This window comes from Anopheles stephensi, chromosome 2 (genome assembly GCF_013141755.1).
Source record: "Anopheles stephensi strain Indian chromosome 2, UCI_ANSTEP_V1.0, whole genome shotgun sequence".
NCBI lineage: Eukaryota > Metazoa > Arthropoda > Insecta > Diptera > Culicidae > Anopheles > Anopheles stephensi.
In genome coordinates, this window is record NC_050202.1 from 79,614,018 (window position 1) to 79,632,071 (window position 18,054).

At 45.3% G+C, this 18,054-nt stretch overlaps 1 protein-coding gene across 1 annotated transcript in view; it reads right to left on the reverse strand.

Annotated features, from left to right (window-relative positions):
- LOC118505448 (headcase protein) overlaps nt 1-18,054 on the reverse strand; it is a 108,035-nt gene that overhangs the window by 82,439 nt on the left and 7,542 nt on the right. Inside the window, exon 2 of the mRNA XM_036041247.1 lies at nt 4,242-4,338. Coding sequence (XP_035897140.1) covers nt 4,242-4,338 — 97 coding nt within the window. The remainder of the gene's footprint in view (nt 1-4,241; nt 4,339-18,054) is intronic.

Below are 18,054 nucleotides of genomic sequence, written 5' to 3' on the forward strand. Positions count from 1 at the left end.
ACTTTCAACAGATCACTCCTCCCAAAATGAACTCAGTCTGCCGGGACTAATGAACCCATTTCCAAAAAGCATTACTGGGGGGTTTGAGGAGTTGTGTTGTTATCTTAGCGACTCCTTTTCGCCAGTTTTACATACTTCTTCTTCCGAGTTTCCTCTCCTATAATCCAACACTGAAGTTTCCCATTATTTTTAGTAACATTAGTGACGGTATTGCAAAAATAAATAAAAAAAACTCGCGAGGACCAACAATGTTCACCCTTAATTAGCTTTAATTACTTTCATTATCATTTTTATAGCACGTTGCACGGCGCAAACCCAAATCGCGTCCCAAAACGATCCGACAACCATTTATCAGTAGCAGCAACAGGCCACATCTTACAGTTTTTGCTAGATGCTCAATTTTCCGCTTCCCATTTTTTTGCTTTTTTTAGCCCGGTATGCAACTTTTATCTTAAAAATTCGTATGTTTTCCTCCTACACTTTTTGACAGGGACAAGCCAACGGAACCCACCTGGTGGCTTTTTTGTTAGCTATAACGACACTTTTGTACGGAAGCGCTTTTGGGGATGAAAATAATCCCTTCTTTGCCATCGTTTTAAGCAACACACACACACGCAGACTACAACCATTTGTTGCATCGCCTCATACCTCCTACTATATCTCGTCATCCTGATGGGTCAACCGAACTCCACTGTCTGGGCCGCGTGTTTTGATGAAGGTGATGAATTATTTATCCTCAGCTAAACGAAAACTGGACTAGCCGCCGCTACGCTGCCCGACTGAATGATCAACTAACTTTCGGTTCCAGTGATAAACTCATCTGTCTACTGATCATCTAACCCATCGAACGTCCAGCCACGGCGGGGCATGTGCGAAAGTCAGCGAAGCCCACACCACACTTTAGCCAAATATTTATGATAAACAGGATCGATAAATGAAACGTTTTTCCCTTACTCCTGTCACATCCTGCGCCACCGGCATGAAAAACAAACCACACCGGTGACACCCGAAAGGGAAAGGATAATATCCCTTAATTCCGGGCTCGGCTAGGAAAGGTTGACCTTCAGGTCAGGACACACACACACACACGCTCGGATGGTAGAGCTTTATGAGGCGTTACGAAGCTTTATGAGAATGTAATTGAATTTTTATGATTTAATTGGACCGAGACACATCATAAAGAGGGTTTCGATGAAATCTAGCGCCAGAAAGAGAGCGAAGAGGCCCAAAACCTAGTCAGTGGAAAGAGAGTAGCTTCAGCGTAGTCGAAGTCGAAAATACCTTCTGACAAAATGGTGTTTCACTCTACACGAGAAAAAAAAAACATTTTACACAAGTAACTAAATTTGTGCATCCGGTGGTGTTTCGAGAATCCAACGAGTCACGGGAAGCTTCTCCGAAAAGCAAGACCACACAATGAGATAAATAGAAATTAAACTTTAATTACACTTGCCTCTTCGTTCAAAATAGTGACATTTAACTACCAATGGGTTTTAGATCCCATTTTTGCCAATTTCGCGTCGTTTGGAGCTCCGCTTCCCCGGAGTCCATTTTCCGATAAGGCGCGCGACAACCCGCAAAACATTACGCAAAAGGACACCATCTCGCCAACAAAACGAATGAACGATCGAAAGAGGAAGGAAAACTGTCGAGAATTGATTGCTTATCGATTGTCGTTCGGAAGATGGGGTTTTTCTTCGATAATGCTTGCTGCTGTACCTCCCTGTTGCTGGTGGGTGCCTTTTAGTCCCAACTCAGTCTTTGTCGCCGTTTCGCATTCTACAGATGGGGATGGTCTGCTGGAAAATGGGAAACTTTTACACTTTCCGTTTTTCCTTCCATGCCATATTGCTAATACTGCCAAGCAACAGCAGCAGCACGATACCCTCTCGCACAGTTTCGTGTTTGTTATCAGAGAGTTACTGAAAGTTGGAGCCACCCTGCCGTGCCCGGCTTACACACACCGAAGAAAAAAGGAAAGGTCAAGCACTATGGGGTAGGTACGGTTTTTTTGTGAGCAAGTAACCGACGATAAGACCTGATGGCAAGAACCGCGCGCTGCAGATCTCGAGACGCTGCATGAAAGAATCCACTCCAACACTTCCTCTCTCTCTCGCTGTGCTGGTGGGTTACGAAGAAAAAGCTTAACGCAAAAAGTTCGAACTTCACAACCGGTGCGCCAAAACTCGTATCAAACACTAATAAATCACTAAGGTTTTTACTTTGACCACGTAGTTTTTTTTTTCTCCTCTCTGAACTTGGTGCTGTTTTTATTTCTTGTCCACTAGAATTTGGAAATTGATCTGAGCACTTTCACCGTAGCGATGTTAAGGTCGAAACAAAAAAAAGTGCTCGCACTCCTTGTTGTGTGTCAGAGCGAAGGAAGTACATTGCTTAACCCTCCAGTTTACTAGTGGACTATCCTGTTTTTCCTGATGCTAATGTCTTGACATGTTTTCACATTTAAGAGCCAATAAATGCAGTGCAGTTTTGTATGGATTTGATTCAACCCTATCCTTAAAAATGATACTTTATGTACTAATACTGTTGAAAATCAAATTCAAAATAGCCCGTTGACACCACTTTGAACCAAATGAACGCATTGACCTCTTAACCGCGCGCAATGATATATATAGAGAAGCGGTAAAACCTGATCCCTGAGCCACACCTACTCGAACTGCTTGAAAACGTCATCCCAACCAAAGGTCAGTAACAATAAGATGCAATTGAACGCGTGCTGTTCAACTCCCACGAAGAGACGCGGTTCAGTATTTCCATAATAAATCGATTACTTTACGGATCGCCCGCCATCACGAGATGATACTAAAACAGCCATCTAAAGTGCATACCTGGCCGAGTGCCACGGTGTCGATTATCGCATGACGTGCAGTCGTTAGTCACCAGGAGACCGACATGACATCGGCAACCCACTCGCGTGTACAGGAGATGCAACGCATTTAATGACAAAACACGTCTACAAAATTGTTCAAAATTATTTATCCACGTAACACTCTGCGTAGCCAAGGCAGGATGATGAGCGCAATCGGCAGGCTCTAGCAATAATACGCTTCTTTCAACAGCATCTTACGCCCGTGCGTGATCACTTAATGTTGACACTATATTCCAGCCAATAAAATTTTACCTGATTCACCCCATCCGCCAACGAGTGAAAGGACCCGCAAGAGGAAGTGAGGAAAATAAAACTTTTCGTTAAACGAGTTTTTAACACTCCCGATGGGACACATTTTTACATAATCGACGACGGTGCGCCACAATTCTGTCCTGCACCAAACACCATACCATGTCCGCTCTCTCTCGCTTGGAAGCAAAAACCACAACAATGTCACGGGTTGCGGTTTTTGGACCAGCCACATGCAAAACGTGACTGTCACTCATTAACTTCGACGCGTCAAATAATGTCGACGTCACCGGTAGAAGCTGTGAGCACAACGCAACGCGGAATGCAACAGTTGGCAATATAAGTTGAAATGCGGAAACTACTCGCCGTGGTATGGAGAGGATGTAAATGTGTAATGGCACGACGCCAACCATTTCGACCGAAACTGTACTAACACAAAACCTATCCCCGGTGGATGGATGAGTAAAAAGTAGTTTAGGAGCATTGTGACGGGTCAGTTATTCACAGTTTCCCTCTCGTTCCCAGCACGCGAGAATTGTGTGTTCGAGAAGCGCTGGTGAGGCAGAGGGCGACATGTTTTTCTTCAAGCACCGAGCGCACTTGCTTGACAAACTGCCAATAGCATCGTTTATTTGCCAAGACACGTTCCGTTCCGTACACATGCGATTCAAAGCGTGCAGCAGTAGATGTGATGCACGCCACTCCAACGTGGGACTTTTAGTGCTTGTGGTTATTTTTTTCCAGGAAGTGAAATCAAGCCGGTGATGAGATCCGTGCCGCGGCAAATGAACATATTCTTATGATGTTGTTACGGTGTTCGATCGAATCATGCTAATCGTGTGACGCGCTTCATTTACACCGATGGTTGTTCAGAAAAAGCCTCGATACTAGATACGGAATGAAACCACAAATAGCATTGTGAGCTTATCTGTCGCACTGACATATGATCCCGTGGGCAACATGGAGCAACACAATTTTCCTACATCGAGCGATTTGCATACGAATGCGCGGGTCACATGACGCATGCAGTTTTGAATGTGACATTCAAGGTTGGGGCAAGAACTATTTCCCAGAACCATCCATCGTCGAAAGCAGCACTTACCTTTATCGAATAGGAGTTTATTCGCTGACGCGGCAAAACGTTGAACGACGAAAAGTCTAAGCGCCGTGAGAAGATCCCGTTTGCACCAGATGTAGCACTGCAAAAAGAAGGAAAGATGGAAGCGATGAAAATAAGTATTGATAAGACATACACACACACACAACAAATGTCGCAGTGTTACAAATATAGATTTTACGAACGAGCAAAATCGCATCGCGACAAGCCCCCCCGACCGGGCACCATTTTCGAAGCAAAATTTGCGTAAGACACTTGATCGATTTCTACTTCAACTGAAGAACAGTATCAAAACATCAGATAAGCCCTTCATTCTACATAGATGGAAGTTTTTAATTCATTCCGTCACCAGCAAACTCTATATAAGCCTTCACAGCACAGCAGATAACGACATCAAGAGCCAATGCGTGCAAAACGAGGAGTCTTCTGGTCTGGCCTTGTTTTGTGTGTTGTCCAAAAATAAGTCTCAAATCTCGAAGCAACTCATACAACGAAGCATTGGATTGCATTTCGTTGCTTTTCTTATCGCAGTTTAAAAGAAGAAAAAGGCAATTAAATCTACACCACAAGACAACAAAGTTTGGGCTCAAGGTTATTAAAAGCGCTTTCGTATCATGTATGTCATGCAATAAAAACGTGTGAAAGTAACTGACGGTAGCATACAACTCAATCATTCTAACTTACGTTTACTATATTTTAATTTCGAATGCGGTTTGATCGTACTTCAAAATCAAACGTTGTCTCGTGGAATCGAGCACCCAATTCCATGCTGGAGGACATGCGTAAAAGGCCAACCACCATGCTTGAAGTTCAAGGGAAATCGAGGGAACAGTAAGCCAAGAGCAAACCACACATTGCATAAGAGAAAATCAATCACAAGAAGAACTTGCTCAAACTTTCGCATGATTCATCGATAGTGTTTAGTTGTGTGAGGCCAGCCGACCCGATCGCAGTTTAGCAAACCCATTAGAGTGGACATGCGAGAACTTCATGGAAAGCCGACCAAACCTAAGCAAAGCGAAGGCGCGGTTTTGTTTACCATAAACATTGGCTAAAAACTAACCAGTCATCGGTAACCAATACACATGCTTCAAATTGATTGATTTCGAATAGATCCAGGAGAAGACCAGGAAAAAGTGGAGAGGAGTATGTGTGACTATGCGCCGCATCGTCAGCGGTCAAGGTTAACACTATTCGCGCAAACAGACGGGGAAGTCTCGTCGAATCTCTCGTTTCCCGAACCTGCTGCTTCTGAGCATACCATCAGATATTTCAAGTGTGAACGACGCAACGCACCCATCCGATTTATCACACCACGGCATCGGAACACATCTCCATCCGTGAAGCCACTCTTAACGAATCACCTTTAAACGTTCCACCTAGATTTTATACCCACTTGAGCACATTTTTTAACTTCACACAAAGCCTCTACAAACAGACGACCGAGACAACAACATATCGCCAACAAAGTAGTCGAAATATTTCGCTCAATCAAGACGCTCCCTCTCTCACCTGTGGACCAAAGCCACCGTTGTCCGGCAATCTGTCTTTCCCGGCCCCGGACAACCAGTCTGGCGTTTGAGGCGCAGACAAGACTAGCAATAGCAAAAACTTCCAAACGTAACCGGGAACAAATCGTGATTTCCTCTTTCTTAATATTCGGCATGCCCGGCATCATTTACCCGATGTCCCGCGTTTTGCTACGTGACGCGAATTCATTTTTGCAGCGGGCCTCACAACACTGCAACAATCGGGGTATGCTCCCACAAGGTGTAGAAGGGCATAAAATCTGTAATATTTTTGTACGGAATACCAACACACACAAAAAGAAAGGCATCCGAGCAACAGTGAAAGCAAGAGTCACGGTAACATAATTCAAAGAATTCAAGAACCTAAGGAGATTCCGTCGACGATGCCCCGGTAAAGGATAAACCGTCGGCGCAATGGAAGATGTGTGTGTAGAAGAAAAAAAAAGGCATGCGGCACACAAATCGCGCATATTATCTAATATGTTTTCTCCCAAAGCTTTTTTTCTTGTTGTTGACTGTTCCTCAAGCGTGGATTTATGCACGCCTCACAAAGCATAGGGCGAAAAGAAGGCAAAGCAAGACAGAAAATTGTGAAAAATATTTACGCTACTACGAGCACACGCACACAGAGCCACCTTTGCACATATCTTCACAGACGGACCGAACACCAAGATTAGCAGCAAGTAATGGAATGTAAAAATGTGCCTCCACCAGCAAAAACAAAAAACAAAACAAAACTCCCATTGCATCCCAAAACCATTCAAGATTTACACGTAAATCCACACAAACCAAGAAGGGGGTGGTGGGATGTGCGTGAATGGGAGGAGGAGGACGTGTTTTTGCATTTGCTTTCAACGCCACTACCTCTCGTTCAAAAACCACTCTCACATACTATACGCATACACAAACGCAACCATTCTGATCCGCGAGCAGACCGAAACGAATCCAAGCCCCGACGCGAATCATCAAGATGCGAAGAAGTTTGCTGGCCACAACACGATGAGCACAGGGCCGCGTGTACACACAGAACTCGCGAAGCTCTGCGCAACCATCAGAGCAAAACACGTCCAAAGAAGTAGGCGAGAGTATCTCGAAAGAAAACAAAACGCCACCGGAACGAATTGCGAATGGTGCGCACAACTACACAGCCGGCCAGCCAGCCAGCCAGCAACAGCGGAGCACACACACACACGCAACTACTCAGCACTTTTTAACCTTGACATTGAGACCAACCAAGAAGAAACGGCCAAATGAGGTGCCGTGTATCACAGCGAGCGGGAGGGTGGTTAGAAGGTGGTGGAAGGGTCCTCCTCCTCCTCCTTCTCCTCGCGTTGCGCCGTTTACTCTTTGGTGTTTGATTCCAAAATAAACGAACCCCCCCAACCACATCACGAACTGCGCGCCAGCAACAACACCACCACCTCCTCCTCCTTCGCATCATCGCCGTTGGCATACATTTTAAGCGTCGAATCCACTTCCTCCAAACTGCGGAAATCTACTCCACAACAAAGCTGCTGCTGCTGCGGTAGAGGCTCTTAGGCGAAAGAGAACACGCCATCATTAACGGCGACGAAGAGGAACGCGAGATGTGGAGATTGAAACAGATCGTTCCTTGAGCAATTCTTCACGATACGCGAATCAACATTCCTGCGATTACTCAATCGATTACTCCTTCGCCCGTTTCGTAATGCTGAGAGATTGTCCGCAAAGTTGAAGCTGGTTGGCAATGGGAAAACATAACAAAATAACAACATTATTAAGTTGTAAGAATTTACAGCCGTGCTGCTGCTGCAGAAGCACTAACGTAGCATAGCTGTGCAGAGTGGAAGACAAAATATCACACTTAGTTAGTCACATAACGCAACGCCAGAAGAGATCGAAAAATCGCCCGCAAACAATGACAAACCGAAACGAATCAAATTTAAGCCTCACCACACTGAGACCTGCGTGACATTTTGTGTTTTCTATAAGCCGGTTTCAATGACACAAGAGCGGTTTAATCGTTCCAACTGTTTTGGGATCGTGTCCCCCATGCGTAAGAATTCTTCCGAGGGGAACCATATATTGTGCTTCCAACATTGCGTCCGATAACTATTGCCTTTCGAACATCTCACACTTCGATTCACATCCTATCACGGGAACATCAACGTCTAGCGCCAAATTCCCCGGTCGTGTCGAGAGAAACGTTTCCCCTTCTGCCAGCTGTGACCTTGGAAATAATCACCAACGGACCCGGGGATAATTTGACGATATAAATCATAGGCGTAAAAGCAGCTATAGACTGACCGCGCGTTCACCAACATCATCCCGCTGGGAACGATCAAGATCGTACACACTCCACACAACTCCTAAAAGCGAGAGTCTAAAGATGGACAACAACTGAAGACCACGTCGTTCCACAAGGGATGTGTGCCCGAAGAAAAGAAGCGGCTTCTTCCTCCGCTCCACTCCAGCCAGGTTCTTCACCGCCGCCGCGCGCGCTCTTTCCGGTTAGTCGTCTTACAGCAATAATATATGGGACAGCTCTCACGAGACGCGCGCCGAACACACGTTTACTGGCCCCGATTGGATGAGTTTCATGCAATTTCGGAGTCCCGATATAAAAATAGACCCCAACACGGACACACACACACTCGGCGAAACAATTCGTACATCTACCAGCCGCCGTCCCGACGCTAATTATATATCGCTTAACGATGTTCGCATTTTGCAGATGGGGGTTCGCAGGTTCACAACACAACACACGCGGAATGAGCGCAATTTTATTGCATTATCGATTGCGTAGTTGCATGCTTCGGCATGTACGTGTGTGGTGGTTAGGTTTAGCGCGTTCCCTGCAGACAGTGACTGACCGAAACGCGAAAAGGTAATTAATCATTTGCCTTACCAGCATCAGACGCATGGTATTCTGGGTGGAAGTACAACGACACCCAATGTGGTTTTCAGCTTTCCCGCTTGCCTGTGGCGCTGAGAGAAAGATCGAACTTTTGCGAATCATTTCCTTTACACACCAGGAACCTGCCAAAGCCGAACCGCAGCAACATTACAACAACGAGCACAATTCTGCTACGCCGTATCGATCGCTACCGGGAACACCCCAGGGCCTGACAGGGGTAAATCACCAATACAAGCAATGACTGTCTAGCAGCATGTCTGGGACGATGGTTAGATAATCAATCATCGGATACACATTGTTGCACCGACCGACGGAGTATTGGTAAAGAATCTCACCCGACCAAACGAGGTTAGACACCTCCAAAACCTCCTAGAGAGTCCCCTAAACGAGACCAGACACGTACAGCTTTCCTACAGAGGCCAAGCATGGTGGTGACACAATAGGATAGGGTAAACCAAAACTCAATCGGCAGCGCTCCATTTTTGTACCATACCACACAATTACTTGGTGGCGAATGACTACACCAGAAGGGTTACCCTCAAGTGCGTGAGTAGGACGCCAATGACGCCCTTCAGAGGAAGTACTCCCCCTCTAGTAGGAATTGACAGGAAGGCACAGCTATAAAATCGTACCATCTACATCAGCTATGCGTTCGTGTGTCCTAGGGCTAATTGCGATGGCGGTGTGTGACAGACAACAACTAGTTCAAGCAAAGTCGTGAGGTGTCTGGCCACCTCCGCAGGCGAGTATAAGCAGCACCACCGAAGGTGTGCAGGAAATCAGTCAATTCTGATGCGGTGCTATCTCATAACTAGGACAACAATTCACACATCTTACGCCATCGTTCTCAAGAACAAACTACTGTCAAGAACATATTTCTTGAGCAACTTTAAAGGGTCCGAAGAGCCTGTTTGACGTCAAGGATGAGGGATTTTTTTTACGAGCGTTAAAATTTTATTATAAATCGCTTTAGGAAAACACATAACTTCGGATATATGTTGTACAGGAGTTAGGGATCACCATCAACATAAGATCTAGCCGTGTTACCATGCATAGAATTAGTTTTGTCGGACGTATGCTTCTTGGATACGTGTTCCAAGGTCTAAACCACAAACGTTCCCAGGATCGTAAACCGAACGAAGTCTGTGCCGCCACCAAGGCCAAGATGCCGCTTCTCTAAGACACCGTCCAAAGCCGGGGTGGTGGTTTGCGAATAAACACAGAGGGTATCTAGCAGCAAACCGGCCCCCGTGATAGATACCTGCATTTTGGGTCTATGATTTCGATAAAAAAAAGAGCTCCAAATGAAAATTAACCCAAATCACCTTTAATGGGGGTACCCCTCTTACAAGCGCGACGATCCATAGTGCCGGCTAAGTATGGCCACGGTCCACACAGCATGAGTTGGAGCTTCGAAAAATAAAATAAAAAAAAAACTATCCTTTTTCTATACATTTTAATCTTGTTTTTTACCCAAAACAAAAACACACACACAGCAATACGGCCAGGCCGTTCTTTATGAGAAAAAAAAAAAAAAAAAAAAAAAAAAAACACACACACACACGTTTCGGGTCACATTTGTTCGATTCCGATTGCCATCAACTCTACAAACATATTTATGACCACGGTCGGGGAGAGTTAGGACCATGGCAAACGCGTTCCGAAGCAGTGAATGACGCACGATCACATTATGCATGTGAGAAAAAAAAACCAACGTCAGTCTAGTTTAGTAAAAGACGCGCAGCAGATGATGCTGCGACTGGATGACCCTCCGCCTGTTTCACAGCCTCTGACACCCCTCGAACTATTGTGCAACATACGAAACTAATGTCTCGAAACGCGATCGAACGTGGCTTATCTGCATTCGAGGAGGGAAAACTCTTGCGCTACCCAAAAGCAACCTCCACGTGTCCAACGCTAAGAATCACGATAGACTCACAGTAGTGTATTTCAACATCTAGCAATAAAAAGAACAGTTTGGAATATTCAGTAGCACATTCGAAATAACCAGTGCTGATGAACAGCAGGATCAACCATGTCGAAAAGTTTGGACAATATCTTCCATGAGTATTTGCCAATAAGACTCTCTTATATGCTACCTCCTCTATCATAACCGATCAGGTTTCAATCCCCGCGTTTTGTTCACCGAGCTACCTATACCTCCGATATTCAATATGTCCGATCCGTTCCGACACAGTTGCTTCAAGTTGAGATTTATGATTGCCATCCCAAGCGCAATAAAAGCCACACACGAGTCTCAGCGGTCTCGGGTCTCGCTATTTTCTCGTCCCAACGTTTGCGGAAGTCGCTTCGATCCCAAAACACACAGCTGCGCCCGGGGACCCAAATTCGATAAAGCTGCTCATTTTAGTTAGCTTATCTTGACCACCGCCGTTTGATCTGCGTGTGCGCCGGTCTGCACGCATTTGTCCCTGAACCTCCGTAATAGTTGTTTTTCGGTTCCTCTTCCTTCTCAGAACAATAATTGAAGGAATTCAACGCAAAGCACCACCATACCCCTACCGACAACTTCGGTGTTGGACTTTCGGCGGTGGTGGTGGTTGGGTCAAAAATTGTCTATATAAAACTCAGAAACGAGCGGTAGGGTAGCCACACTTGGGTGACGGGGCAACTTAATTACTATGCATAACATATGGAACAAGAAACCCCTTAGCAAACTTTTCAAACCCGGGTGATGAGCTCTCCATATTAAATCATTTCGTTGGCCAGCCACGAAACCACGTTCCAAAAAAGCCCAATATCAAAGACATGTTTTCGAAATATACGACCATTTCGAGCGCACAATGCGGCGTATGCGCAAGCATAAGACAATTGAAATAAACCACCGTGGTGCCGTCCTCTTCCGAACACGCGTTTTGTCCCCTTCGCTTCGCGTAGCGATAGCGAAACAATTACACACTTCGCCCGAAAGAGGAGAGACAAATGGAGACATCGATCGTTGAAGAATGGACGGTACTTACGCGATGTCCCGATCTGGAACACGTGGCGGTTAAAAACAACGGTTTCAAGATCACGATACTACCCAGCGAGCTGCTTTCCCGCTGGTAAACGAAGAACAATACACCGAAATCTGTCACCACAATGTTACCACAAAAGCGGGTCGAAAACGATGATCATGTGGCGCCATCTGGCTGACGCCTCCTGTATGCCGAAGCGCAGTTTGTGTCCGTGTCCCATCCTCCATTAGCGATGGAACGTGCCGTCTTAAGAAAATATTATGTTGAAGAAACAACACACACGCAACACCAAACACAACAAACCAAACGATGCGCCGGTCGAAACATTTAACAACACCGAGCGAGTTTTATCATCCGTCATCATGTGTAAAGGAAACAGGCAACGCGTCGCAAGTTTTGCCGATCAATATTTAACCAAAACTGCAAGGTTCCACCACCAAGGCAAAGGAAACACCCGTGGGGCGCCCCCAATAGCCAAAGAATTATCCAACGACTGGTACCTCCGTCGATGAACACACTCACTCTTCCTCTGAAGAATCAACAACCTAGGGAAGATAAGATCGCCGCTACAAGACGCACGCTTGACGTCGATCCCCGTCGATAGTATGGAAGTACATCCCTTCCTGTTTGCTACAATGAACTGCATTCATGCTGCCAAGAAACATCAAATCGGCCTCCAAATAAAGCGAATATTGCACTATCCATCATGACGAGATTATTTACCAACGCAGCTGCACACACAAAATGTCGGCGCTAGCTAAAAAACATTCAAGGAATTGTTAAAGGGCTCGGCAGCTAGTTCAATTCTTCCACGCTAGAGATTCAGCATGATATTCTAAAATGTTATTACCCCGATCGGTATACATTTCGTCGGTCGGTTTGTTTATTTACTTTTAAAGGCGCAATATACATCCAGTTTCTTCATTTCCCCTTATCGGAATGTGAAACCAAACGAAGTGAAGTTTGAAGATGACGATAACTATAACCTTACGTTGCACTCTCGCAAATGTCAACAAAAGACATATTTCGCTAGATGAAGCAATTCTAACTACAATTGCATCTCTTGCAGTGCACTCACTATCCACACATCGCAGTTGAAGAATGCATCATAATTCGGGCACATTCTTCAGAGATCCGTGAACAGTTGCATGCTCTCTGTTTACTGATGTCGATATTTCGATGAAAACCACGTCGAGACGTCTCTAGGTGACGTTTACGGAAGTAAGATTTTGCAGTACTCATTGAACCTGCCCGTTGAAGTTCGCTGATTAGAATACGCTTAGAAAGCACGTCCCAGTTATTGTTCACTGACAACTCCGATAACATCCAAGGCATAGAAACCTCCAGAATTCTTAAAATGTATATGAAGCTTATGATAATATGCTTTTCAAGCCTGTTGCCCAAGTTCACTTAGTCTATTGCGCAATCAAAGTGATATTTTTTTTTTCGAAATCGTCATAAGGCTCTTGAGGGCACTGAGACAATGACGCTTTTTTTATCAGACCAAGTTATTCAAATTTATAACACAAAACCATTACTATCTGCTATCAGATACCAAATCATAATAGCAGGCAGCATGCGGCGCAACCGTGGGTGACCAAAGACCACACAAAACGGTGCCTTGCGTTTTGGTCGTCCGCTTTCTTCACTTCCATTTCCGGGCCTACACACCGAAGACACCGGAACACAATGAACCTGAGAGCGCGAGCGCCACCCAGCGTTTGGTGGTTGGCCCCGCCACACCGGAAGGCGTTCATAAAACCATCCGATCCTCGCGGCGATCGCGATTCGGACTGCTTCCTTCCAAGACACCGCCGACGATACCCCACTGTTCCGGAGCAGGGTTACGCGATAGACTGCTATAACCCCATCCAGCCAGCCAGCCGCGTCTCCTTTGTTGGCAATTGAGCCGACACACAGAGCGGCGACGCGAAAGTAATTGGGTGTTATATTTAATTTAAATTGGATCAACGATGGAGAGACAAGTGCGATAAAACCAGGACCGCCGTACCACCCAACGGGACGCACAACACCACCAGTGTGAGAGGATACCCGGACATTAAATGTGTGTGTGTGTGTGTTCTCGCCATGCCGTTCCGTCACGGGGTTTTGCCGGGGGGGGGTTTGGGGTGCCGACAAAACACAGCAAACGATCGTAAATTATGCAAATTGTATTTTTGGCTGCTGGTTTACGGAGAGAGCGAGAATGTTTTTCGGTCATTTTTACGGTTGCAATTTTTATTGCACGAACCCAGTAGTGTGCATGGGAAACACGGGGTGTTGTTACCTTGCAGCAGACCGGGAGTAAAGTGAATTGAGAAATAAAAAAATACCCCATTTCCGTTAACACACACACGGACGAACAACGAGATGCATTAAGCTAACGGGAAAGGAACAGGGGTCCATTAAATGGGAAGTAGTCAGTAAGAACAAAGGACGCGCGCTTTCAACCCGGTTTCAAACCCCTCAAGACACGCACACGCTAGACGAAAGTTTATCACGCTCTAATTAACAATTCCCATCCTTTTACCGATCGCCACCGCTCGAGGGTATACTATAAAGCCTTGGTGGCACAGCCGACGTCTTATAAGCTTTACAACCGAAAAGGCCACCGAACTCTACGAGGACACCCCCAAATGAATGGGGCACAGCAGAAAAAGCGAGCTTTTAAATGCCAACGAGTTGCGAGTAAACACTATTTTTACGCTCATATGTACACCGTGTCCTTGGCTGAAACGTGAGGAACCCATGTGCCAGGAGGCCAGGGGAAATACACAAATCATGATAGCGTGGAATATGGTTCGAAAATTGGGTCATTATCTGGACGCCGTAAAACGGGCAATCGCCAACCACCAGTGTGTAGTGTATTCTTGTGACGGGAAACAGGTTGTAAATAAGGCTTGCTTTCCACTCGCAGGCAACACGTTCGAAAGGCGTATATGTTAGGCTTCAACGGTTGAATGGCTTATGATTCACCCTGCTGGGTATATATGTCGGGCGTACAGTCATACCGAGGTACTTCTCTCTATAAATATCAACCTTGCCGATTCTGAACATGCTTCTTCTCCGAGTTGATTACAAGAATTGGTCCCAACTTTTACTAACCTACCGAAACAAAGGAAGCGTGACTAGTATCACCAAAACAACTAACCTTTACGCCGCCGTGGTTACAATTAAAGAACCGGTTATTAAAAAAAGGATACCAACGTGTTAACCACAACAGCGCCAAGAGAACCAAAATCTTCAAGGAAGATTCTACTGCATTTTAAAGCCACGTTAAGCTCTGCTGCGATTCTTGCAGATGGTATGGAGGCGATTCAGCTGCACAACAGAGCTATAAAAAAACTTGCTGCAGTATATTGGCATAATAACGTTCCATATGATATTATGCATAAAGTGCTCACACACACACGTACACTGTTGACTACCACTACTGCTAGCTGATTACAACAGTTTCCTATCGTTAAGTTTTCCCCTAAATTCACCCAACACATCTTGCTGATTACTTGCCGCATGCTAGCAATCATGAGCAGCGTTTGGTTTGGACCGAAAAACTTTTCCTCCACCTCCATTTGGCCAAAGTTCGTGTCCCAATATTGCGCACTCGGTAGGGGATGATGACACATTTGCATACGCATTTCAAACAATCAACCACAGCGCAGCATCGTACAGTTTCCAAGACCAGAGCACTGGCGAGTGCAAGAAGTTGCATCATGCAAAGAGCTGACACTATTCTTTAAGTCTAGCAGTTTCTTCGAGAAGCAAAGAACATGGGTGTAAAAGAAGGAAACTTTTTTTGTGATAAAGAAAAAACTACCATCACTACAGTTGCTCCCAACTGTAGGCAAAGGGTCGCGCGTTGTAATGGAATTAGTTTATCGTTATGCGCTATAAAAGCTTCCTGTGGACACCTGCTTCTCTAGGACCGTAGAATTATAGTCACGCATTAACCGTTCCCACTAAAACACATTGCGAACAAGGAAAATGCTAATAATGTATTAGCTTCGAATCGTTCTCAAATTGGGGAAAACTCTAAATGGCAAGTCAAATCATTACGCTTTGCTGATCTACAGGAGCCCACACCCCAGAGCTCGAGAATTCTCTCATGCTGCCATCATTCTGGTACGTTTAAGGAGAATTGAAACAAATTTCCCTTGAAATCCACTATCGATACGAGCGGCTGCTGAGACAACGCGCGCGATGGTCCACCGAAACGAATTCAATCAATATGCAAATGAGATTAATTTTTCCCGGCAGGAGATAAAAAAAAGTCCACACGTTGCATGCGGGCAGCCACCGGGCCGGGCCGGTAGTAGCAACAGGATAAAATAAAATGAAATAAAAACTTAAAACAAAATTATAGTATCACGCTACTGCCCCCCTCTGCGACAGTCAAACTTCCCCCGTGGAAGGCATTTTCGGTGGAGGAAACAAAATCGCTAAATTCAATTGTCAACCCAATTGGACCATCCCATCCCGAGGACATGCTGAGCTGTTACCAGCCTTTTTGCATAAATCATCGCTCACCCCGTACAGCGCGCGCTCATCATCATTATGCAATCGGTTCAAGTGGGTGTGTGTGGTGGACGGTAATGAAAAAAGAATTACCGCGTTCGATCGGCGTGCGACATAAAAGGACAATTTTTATCAACGCTACAACAGACACCAAAAGAATACTGGAAAGAGGAAATAAGACAAGGAAACGGATCAAACGGAAGAACAAAAGTAAGACATGAACCGAGGAGGTAATGGAAGTAAGTAAAAAACACTAAATAAATAAGCGAGACGGTTAAATGTGGAATTAAATGTTCGTCTTCCACCAGGCTTGCTCTATCCCTATTATGAGGTACATCGAAATTAGAAGGACCTTTCAGCGACATTCTAGTCTTCACACAGTCCAATTCTACCCAGAGATCCAGTACCATGCACGGAGAACTCAATTGAAAACCATTCAAGCGTAAACAAACACTTTAGGGAAGATTGCCCGCCCAAAATGCTGGAAGAGAATAGCGCTTCAGCAGCAGATCTTTCCTGGCTTTCTCATAAACCTTTTTGGGTACAGAGCAGCAACCCCAATCGTCCAATGATTTATTAGTATCGCGAACAAAACCCGTACCGTTTTTTTCTTTTTCTTTTTCTTGAATGCCGTTCCATTCATTGTTTTTCTTCCGATATCTATCCCTATAGATCATACACCCGTGTGCATATCCGTTAGCTTACACGGTTCTTCTTCCTTCTCTTAAGAATAGGTGGTACCTTACCACCAAAAAAAAGGTTCATCCTTAGCTCTCCGTTCACGCAACAGGATTAAAGAGCATCCTTCGGAAAATACTCCAAAAGGCGATGAACCAACCCAACCACAGATAGCCACCCGCGGTGCGCGATGAACGATTTTTGTTTGAAAAAATAAATCCCTTGTAGCGCGCGCGCATCAAGGATTTCCCTTCTTCCTCTGGTACTGCTGGTGCGTATGAATGGAACGAAACGAGGTCAACCGCAACGAAGAAAAGATCTCTTAAAGTGAAACTGGCGATAAAGTGTTTTTCCACTTCTTTTCAAAATTTTCAACTTCAAACGGGTGAGTTTTTGGAAATTTATTGACAGTCCACAGACATCCACAGATAAGTGAAGATCGTCTTTCGCGAAAAAAAACTGATGTCTCATTTTTATAGCAAGAATACAATTAACAAAATTACAACTCACATCTCAACAAAGAGAGCTGGTATAAATTGACAAGGATCATTCAACGTCTTAATTACCCTCGACTTCCATTTCCTTCCTACGAGATCCGAACGCATCCAAGTGAATCGAATTCGAATGTTAAACTATAGCATACGGGCAGCCAGAGCAAGCGGTGCGCGATAAAACATGAGGGTCACAAATAAGCTCGACTGGACACGGCCGCCGCCGGCATGTATAGCTGATTGGAACGGACACATTTTTTTACTAATTGCTTGCCGAAACTTAAAGCAGGGCGCGAGAGGGAGAGATAGAGAGGGGAAGAAGGATGACCACACTTACGTAAGTGACTCCCACCTTGCGCGCGCTCGGTGTTTCCTTGACAGGTGATAAATTTGATTACTTAAGATAGGAAACACAAAAAAAAACCTTCCTTACGCACCCACAGCGTTAGTCACACTCTCTTGTCAATTTGCATCGTTTTCTATTGCCGTTAGAAAGACTCCAAATGGCGTGAGGCCGGCGGGACCACCCTAACAGAGGTCAACCCGCTTGACGAAACGCGCACTCGACCTCGGTAAGCGGGGCGAGCGACCAAGTATACGGAAAACTTTACCAGAAGCGCCATGATCACCACCGGAGGTCTGCCCCCCAAACTTAAGTAGCTGGACGAAATTGAGCGAGTTCGTGTTTGCGCTTACCCAAGCAACCCAAGG